We start from the raw sequence: 9,349 nt of genomic DNA, 5'->3' as shown, positions 1-9,349 counted from the left end.
GAGCCATAGTGAGAGACCATCTTTAAAAAAAATAGCCAGGCATTGTGGCAGGCACCTGCAGTCCCAGCTACTCAGGAGGCTGAGGCAAGAGAATCCTTGAGCTCAAGAGTTTGAGGTTTCTGTGAGCTATGATGCCATTACACTCTACCAAGGGTGACCAAGTGACATTCTATCTCAAAAAAATGCAATGAATAATTAATCAAGCATTTGGAGAATATCGATAAGCATGTGACAGATCACATAGAGCAACTAGACAGATATGAAAAAGAATTACCAAATTGGGTGGCACGTGTGGCTTAAAAGAGTAGGGTGCCGGCTCCATATACCAAAGTGGCGAGTTCAAACCCAGCCCCAGCCAAAACTGCCAAAAAAAAAAAAAATCACCAAATTGGAAAAGAAAGGCAACTACTAACTCTGGGAACAACAAAAGGTTGGACCACACAGCAAATGTAATAATATGGTAAACTACTTGGCTCAGTTAACTAAGAATGATTAACATTAAGAGGATAGAGAAGAGTAAATGAGTGGAGAAGGGGGAAGAAGAGGACTAAATCTTCATCCACCACAATAGAAAGGTGTAACATAATATTTCAAAGTGGATAAATAAAAAAACAGTACCACATATTTAAAACACTAGAGGTAAATATCAAAAGAAATCTTAAATACTATCTGAAAGAGGTTGCCTCTATGGGGTAAGTTGGGACACTGCTGTTTTCCAAAAAAAGTCCAAAATCCCTTATCTCAAACCCTTGGGACCAGAGGATGTGGTTTGGAATTTAGAATTCTCTGGCCTTCAAAAAGGTAATACAGTACATATTCTATCTGGCATATGATGCCTTCCCTGGCATCTGAGAAAGCCCAGTAGAATCCATCTCATTAGTATTTCTGCAGTAATACATATGCACATTCCCAATAAGTGGGATAAAATGAAGACCACAATTATGATTGTTTAAGTTTAGATCAGACTTTATTGCCAAAAACTCTTGGTTGTTGGAATTTTTTGCATTGGGAATACTGACTTTTAAAATGACAGCACACATACACACATTTTACTTTCAATACCACTTACATCTCTGTCCTGGGTTGTTCAGTGTTCAATCTACACAACCATACATGGGCATCCTGACTTGGATAAAGGTAAAAATTAAAAGAATGTGGACATCTGTTTTTAGTGCTGCTAAATGGAATGTAAGACGAGGGTGAAGAAAACTCCCTCAGACCTGGAGCTTCTCAAAAAAAATATTTCAAGTGAATGAACAACCATCCATTTACACTGGCTGCTCTGGAGAATGCAGTGGGGTCTCCATCATTACTCAGTCTTACCCAGAGAGCATCTGGCTGAGCAAAGTATGTGACTGCCCCAATCTTATCCAGATGTCCATCATCTGTGCTGCAATGTGGCTGAGGGGCAGGTAGCTGACCACCAACTCCCGCTTCTCCAATAGTCCAAAGTCTTTTGACACTGCCCCGGCCATCCACATGATCTAGAACACAAAGGGCGATCCAGAATGCCTTGCCCCTGGCCATTTGAAGTGTATTTATTTGGCAAACACAATGCACCTCCTATGTGTCAGGCACTGTTCTGGTACTTCACAAACATGGAGTCATTTAATACCCACCATAAGACCTCGGGGTTGGTGATTACCAATCTCTCTATTTTACGATGGTGAAACAGAAACATAGTATGGGTCACTAACTTGCCTGAGGTTAGTGGGAGTTATAAGACTCCCTGGGCTGCTTTGGGGTAGGGTAGTTTGCAGATCCCCCTGGATCCAATGACAGATTCGGAATGTCTTCCTGGACACTCAGAAAACTGAAGGTTTCAGTAAGAGTCACAGAGTCAAATCCTGCCCCTACCATTTGTTAGAATTTGGACTATTCACTTAAAATCCCTGATGGCCTCTATTTCCTCATCTGTGAAGTAGAGAGCAAAAGCTTCCCATGTCCAATATAAAACTATGGATCCAATGCTGTCAAACAAAAAAGCTACCCACAATCCTATCTCATAAACACCCCCCAAATTAACATATTTGTGCTTTTCTTTCTCCAATGCACACATTCATATAAAGCCTTAGTGTACTTATAATTTTGTCATCTTTATTTCTCACTGGTGTTGTATATCTCTGGTGTATGGTTACCTCATTTATCCAGCCACACAGACCTCCTTGCTGTTCTTCTAATACATTAGGCATGGTGCAGCCTCAGGGCCTTTGTAATAGCTGTTCCGTTTGGAATGCTATTCTTTCAGCTTTTTTCCCCACTGTACCATGGCTGGCTACTTCTTGGATGTTAAGTGTCAATTCAAATGTCACCTCCAGGCTCAGTGCCTGTAGCTCAAGTGGCTAAGGCACCAGCCACATACACCATAGCTGGTGGGTATGAATCCAGCCTGGGCCTGCCAAACAATGACAACTACAGCCAAAAAACAGCTGGGCACTGTGGCGGGTGCCTGTAGTCCCAGCTACTTGGGAGGCTGAGGCATGAGAATCGCTTAAGCCCGGGAGTTTGAGGTTGCTGTGAGCTGTGATGCCACGGCATTCTACCCAGGACAACAACTTGGGGCTCTGTCTCAAAAACAAACAAACAAACTAACAAACAAACAAATGTCACCTCCATAGGAGAGACATCTCACCCAAGCTGAAGAGACCAATGTCTTAAGTCTCTAGGTATTGCTTACCACAATCTGAATGGTTTCATTCATTCCCTGTCTGTCTTCCTGAGATCCAGGATGGGGTCTGCATTTACAGCCTGAAGTCCAAGGAACTCAGTACTCATTTATCGAAGAAAGAGACTTGGCGGGTATAGAGTGATGTACAATCTTGGTTTAGATCCAGGCTTAGACTTTCCCTTGCTCTGTGACTTTGGACAAATCATTTCCCCTGTCCAAACCTGTTCCCTCTTCTATAAAAGGGATTAATGACACGATTTAACTTGTGAGGGTTTTGTGAGGGGTTAAAATATGTTTATCTTTGGGCCGTTGATATATGGTGAGAATATAGAGCTAGCTTTACCTACTTACTATAAAGATGATGATGATAAAAGTGATATTAATAGCTATCATGCTAAGCATTTTGTGTTTATGTCAGAAATTAACGACAGCTGTAAATTTTCTGCCACCCCTCCCATTCAGATGTGGAATCTATTTCTCTTTCCTATGAAACAAGGCTGCTCCAGTGACTTGTTTTGACCACCTGAATGAAGCAGAAGTGACACCATGTAAATGCTGGGACTGAACCTTAATAGATCTGTACCTTTTGCTTTGGCCTGGAGGGCTGTGTTTTTCTGGTAGGAGTCAGCTGCCATGCTAAGAAGTTCAACAACCAGCTCGGCGCCTGTGGCTCAAGTGGCTAAGGCGCCAGCCACATACACCTAAGGTGGTGGGTTTGAATCCAGCCCGGACCCGCCAAACAACAATGACGGCTGCAACCAAAAAATAGCTGGGTGTTGTGTCGGGTGCCTGTGTTCCCAGCTACTTGGGAGGCTGAGGCAGGAGACTCGCTTGAGCCCAGGAGTTGGAGGTTGCTGTGAGCTGTGATGCATGGCACTCTACCCAGGGGGACAGCTTGAGGCTCCGTCTCAAAAAAAAAAAAGAAGTTCAACAACCAAGCTAACTAAGAGGAAGCCCACTGAGGAATCAGACAAGTGAGTAAAGCTGCTGCTTTTTGCTCTGGATTTTGGAGACAGCATATTCATTCTCATTCTCTCTCTCTCCCCTTTTTAGATGAGTGAAGCTTCTTAAACTCTCCATGCAGCCCAGGCACCAGCTGAATGCAGCAAAGGGAACCCAGCTAATGTGTGGATCAGAAAAAACACCCTGCTGCGTCCTGTCCAAATTCCAGACCCATAAACAATACACTGTCAGTGTTTTACATCACTAAGTCCTAGAGTGTTTTGTTACACAGTAATAGCAAATAGCATATTAAATAATTTAATCTGCACAGCAACTTTAAAAGGTAGGAATCATATCTATTTTAAAGATTGGGAAAATGAGGCCCTGAAAAGTTAAGGGATTTGCCCCAAGGACACATAGCCAGCAAATGGAAGAGCCGGGATTCAAACACAGGAGGTCTTACTTCAGGGTCTGTGCTTATAAACCCTGTGCTAGGAGAATACTTTACCAGATGTGAAATCACTAGAAGCATAAGTGCAAGCCAGCACAGCAAGAGGATCCTTTCCAATCAGATTTTGTTCACTCATTCATTCCCCAAAAGTGAATCAACTCTTCACTGGCCATCAGTAAACAAAACAGGCCCTGCCTTCAGGGAGCTAATGCTTATACACATATAACAAGTGAGCGTATAATATGTCAGTGTCAGAAATGCTAATGCAGTGGCAGCCATGGAGGACTGTGTGCAGAGGAGGGACAGGCCCTGACACAGTTGCTCCCTGGTGCTTCCTGGTTGCTGCTAGGGGAAGATAGTGCCTGGGGAATGAAGGCAGGAGGGGTGAACAGGGCAGAGGCACAGGTCCAGGCTGGACCCAAAATAATTTTTCTGTATCTTGCATATCTTGCATCATACAGTTGAGTCCAAGTTTGTTTCTTTACAAGGGCTCCTGTGATGTCTGAGCATTTTTTTTTTTTTTTTTGCAGTTTTTGGCTGGGGTTGGGTTTGAACCCACCACCTCCAGCTTATGGGGCCAGTGCCCTACTCCTTTGAGCCATAGGTGCCGCCCTAAACATTTTTTTTTTACTCCTATGATTTATTGACAACTGTTTTCCTTGTTATTATGAAAACTATATGTATGCTTCAGATATTATAAGCTGAGTTTCAGTTTATATATAGACCTTAATCCCTAGTTCACTGTCTTGCTCTAGCAGGAAGTGTGAGAGAGTAACGAAGTAGTTGTAGAAGAATCAAAAAACCTGAGAGGTCTCAGTTAGCACCTGTGGCTCAAGGAGTAGGGTGCCGGCCCCATATACAGGAGGTGGTGGGTAAAATCCAGCCCTGGCCAAAAATTGCCAAAAAAAAAAAAAACCTCCAAGAGGTCTCGAGCTAAGATTCAGGAGGAAGAAGGGAATTCAGCAAGAAAAAAAGTGTTTGGAAAGGCTTAGATTCACATTAGAAATCCAGGCTTGGTGTAGTGGTTTGTTTGTAGTCCCAGCACTTTGTGAGGCTGAAGCAGGATGATCGCTTGAAGCCAAGTATATGAGGCTGCAGTAAACAAGGATGGTACCTGCGAATAGCCACTGTGCAACATAGCAAGACACCCATGCCCAGCCTGGGCAACATAGCAAGATTCCACTCTAAAAACAATTAAAATTGAAACTAGCAATCTTTCTAACTCACAGAGAGGAACTCTCACTGTATAATGGATGCATACCGTGCCATACATTTTTTTCTGCTTTTGTGACTTGCACACTCATATCCCTTGTCATTTTTCAGTTTTAACAAGAATTGCAATGTGCCTTGTGTACTGTTCTGCAACTGGCTTTTGGATGTTTATCACTGCACCCTTGGACATTTTTGCACATCAGCAACATAAATCTACAGTGTAGTTAAATGTGTAGATCATGCAACCAGCTGGCCGGGGCTCAGGTACTGGCTCTGTGGCATTGCCCAGTGTGTGACTGAGGGCAAGCAAGCCTCTGGGCTTCAGTTTTCTCATCAGCAAAAGAGCATGTGCCAGAGGAAACGGACAGACACTGAGAGGAGTCACTAAGCATAAAACTCTGGCATACAGTGAGCAGGAAACAAATACTGTTACTATCTTTTTATTTTCTTAAAAAAAAAGCTTTATTGAGGTGTAACTGTTATGCAATAAACTGCATATATTTAACCGCAATTTGACACAAATTGGCAAGTGTCTATCCCTGGTAAACCACTAGCACCATTAGGAGAGTGGATGTGTCCATACCCACCCCCACCGAAAGTTTCCTCCTGCCCTGCCTGCTCCTTTCCAGGCAACCATCCACTTGCTTTTTGTCACTATAGATAAGTTTGTGATTTCTAGAGTTTTATTTCATTTTAATCTATTTTTTGAGGAAGGGTCTCATTTTGTCACCTAGGCTGGAGATTAGTGGCATTATTGTGAACCTCATGCCTCAGCCACCTGAGTGGTTGGGACTACAGGTGTGCCTGACATACCCAGCTAATTTTTTTTTTTTTAAAGACAGGGTCTCACTATGTTATCCAGCCTGTCTTGAATTCCTGGCCTCAAGTGATCCTCCTGCCTTAGGACTACAAGTGTAAGCCACCATGACCGGCCTCTAGGACATTATATGAATGAAATCACACAGCATGCATTCCATTTATTCTTTTACAAAAGTGATCTAAATTACCATTGGTCTTGGACTCTGCCCAAACATGGCTAAGTTTGTCTCTAAGAAGCAGCCTATCTTAAGCAATCAAAAAAATCAACTTCTGTTGGATCCCTCTCCCCAAGGCACAGAACATACATGCTGGTTTTCCACATACTTATTTTATTATTTAACACAATTCTGAGCTCTCTACAAGCATTAACTTGTTTCGACTTCAAAACAACCCACAAGGTAAGGACTATTCTATCACTCCCATTTCACAGATGAGGAAACTGAGGCTTGGAATGTTAGATGTCTTGCTCAAGATCACAGAGCCAGACTTTGGACCTGGGTCTGCACAGAGTTTGTTGATCTCAACCCTTGCACAACACCACCCTCTCTGGTGTGACCACACGACTCTCTAGGCTCCAGTGGTGAAGAAACCACTCTGTGCTAGACCCCTAAATACCACCCTGCTCCTGGAACAAAAACAGTCTGAAGGCTACCATTCCAGAGAAAAGGGACTTTGGCTTACATTGTCATGGCTGAGCATTGCTCCCTTGGGTGGGCCTATGGTTCCCGAAGTACAGATGATTAGGGCACATTGATTAGCTTTCTGGCTCTCAATAATTCTCTCCAGTTGGGTGTCAGGAATGCTACTGCCAAGTTCCATGAAATCATCCCACTGTGGACAGAAAATACAAGCAGAGGATAAGGAGACAGCCAGGAAGCTCCTTCCTGGATCAGACCTTGTCCTAACAACCTTTACTAAAGCATGATTTCAGAGAAAGAGAAATGGCTTAGGATGTGCCAGTCCTGGTACCTCCTGCAAAAGTCCTAAGATATCTGGTTCTGGCTCTGTCACTTTGGAAGGGCCACTTAAGCTCCCTATGCCTCAGTTTCTTCATTTGTAAAATTCAGACGCAACTCCATGAGGTAATAGAGTTACTATATGTATAATAATATGCTTGGAACAGTAGGGGGCACATGATTAAGTACATTTTAAATAAATACAGGTTGCAAAGGGGCTGTTGGATCTAAGCCATAGTGGAAACGGCAGCAAAAGGTAAAAGTTGCATGCCTATAAATATATTTTTAAATGGTCAGTGATTTTCATAAAAATAGTATTGATGCATTGCAACTATTAAAGCCAGGAAAGTAAAATGATAGTAAATTCTGACATGGGCATACATAAAATATCTAAACTCAAAATGATACATGTATCAGGACCAAACTCCTTGGGCTGTCTAGACACTAACAGAGTTAATATACATAAAATGTTCAGAACAGTAGTTGGCATGTGCTAAGTGCTCTGTGGCATCAGATATTCTTTGCTGCCTTCCCAAGTTCCACTCCTCACCACTAACTTCCTCAACACTGGCTGGACAGGGCTGATTCTACTTACAGGTTCCGAAATCAACCTGATTGGTTTAGGACAGAATAGTCCATTAGCTTGGGTCACAGTGATTAGATCTGGCCTGGGCATGTGACCTCAAGTGGTCCAATCACAGTGAAGATAAAGACTTTAGTCAGGAATTCTGAGACATGGACTCTGGACATGAAAGAGTCAAGATGTGGCCCCAGGAGCTGCTGAACTATCTCAGGGCTATGGGTGGAAGCAAGGCCAAAGTAGAGCCAAGAAATCAAGAAAGCAAAATAGAGCCCAGGTCACATTCTTTGAGTCCCTGGTTACATCTATGCCTGAAATCCACATCCTGAGCTGTAGTTACATAAACAGACAAATTATCTTCTTTTGCATAAGCGATTTGGGGTCAGGCCTTTGTCACTTGCAGCCAAGGGTATCCTTACTGATAATAGATGCATTATCTCCATACTGCAGACAAGGGGGGCTGAGGATCCGGAGGGGTAGCTTACTTGCCCAAAGTCACACAGAAAGTAAACAGAGGAACTAGCATTCAAACCCAATTGTCTGCACTCTTAACTTACAGAATCCAGTGTCTCAAAGTGAACTGTTGTGTTGCGCTGACTATCGCATGGAACACACAGAAATTCTACCACTGAACCCCCCACAAGCCTCTAGATTAAGGTTATACACTAACTTCAAGATGGAGGGGCCACAAGTCCTCCAGAAATGGTCAGTGTCGCCAGTTTGTAATGATTCTGGCTCCATCTAAGGAACCCTCTCCTGCATCATCTTTAACTGGGTGGAATGATGGTGAGAGATGCCCAAGGCTTCCCTCTGCATGGTGCCCTCTTAAAGAAGACTTACCTTCCATAGCCACAAATGACTGGGTTGGGGTAGGAACCAGACCTACGCTGGTCCAATCTAATCCCATCCTCTCTCTTGGAAATCTGGCATTGGTATTGAGTCTATTAGGCACATAGATGCCAAGCATCACAGCTGCCTAGTTAATTTTTCTTCCCAAATTTCACATTTGAGATTGTCAGCTTTTTTTTTCCAATTCTAATGACTGTCTAAAGCTGAATCTTACAATGTAGCTTCTACTCTCCCTTGCAGAGAAGTGGATACTATTCTATGTCATAAACTGTCCCCTATAATTCAGTGTCCTCAACCAGGAGTGATTTTTCTCCCTACTCAGGGAACATTAAGCAATGTCTGGAGACATTGTCTGGGGTGTCTCAACTAGGGGGAAAGGGTGTACTCCTGGTATCAAGATGAGTGGGGGCCAGGCCTGCTGTTCAACGTCCAACAGTGTACTGGAAAGCCCCTTACAAGAAAGAATTATCCACCCCAATGTCAAGGGAAATGGAAATGAGAAACTCTGCCATAAGTACTATTGCTGAGAAAAGAGCCCCCTCCTTTTTTCACATTTGCAATTTTACATGTATTTGCCTGACTAGTGCCTGTTAGCCAAAATATTAATAATACATCTCCTATCTGTTCCATCTTTGCTCAGAACAGTGGGAAAATGGCTGTGAACTAAATAAGCAGAGTCACTACTGTCAAGGATCATACAATCTCAGGAGGGGACACCGACAATAAAAGCAAAGCTGGTGGTGTGGCAGACTACCGCTTTTCCTAGGGAAGCCCACTGAGGAGGAGGTGCCTAGCATCATGACATTGCTGAGGAAGTGTATTACAAGCAGGAGGCACAGCAGTTGTAAAGGTGTGAGGATGGAGAATAGTTG

General features: G+C 43.2%; 1 protein-coding gene across 1 annotated transcript in view; it reads right to left on the bottom strand.

Annotated features, from left to right (window-relative positions):
- ACSBG2 (acyl-CoA synthetase bubblegum family member 2) overlaps positions 1 to 9,349 on the bottom strand; it is a 67,118-nt gene that overhangs the window by 38,215 nt on the left and 19,554 nt on the right. Inside the window, 3 exon segments of the mRNA XM_012810141.2 lie at positions 1,324 to 1,370; positions 1,373 to 1,484; positions 6,774 to 6,923. Of these exon segments, the coding sequence (XP_012665595.2) occupies positions 1,324 to 1,370; positions 1,373 to 1,484; positions 6,774 to 6,923 (309 nt within the window).

The sequence above is a fragment of the Otolemur garnettii genome, unplaced genomic scaffold (assembly GCF_000181295.1).
Source record: "Otolemur garnettii isolate 467f Iridium unplaced genomic scaffold, OtoGar3 scaffold00127, whole genome shotgun sequence".
NCBI classification, from domain to species: Eukaryota; Metazoa; Chordata; class Mammalia; order Primates; family Galagidae; genus Otolemur; species Otolemur garnettii.
This window is presented reverse-complemented; position numbering and strand designations above follow the sequence as displayed.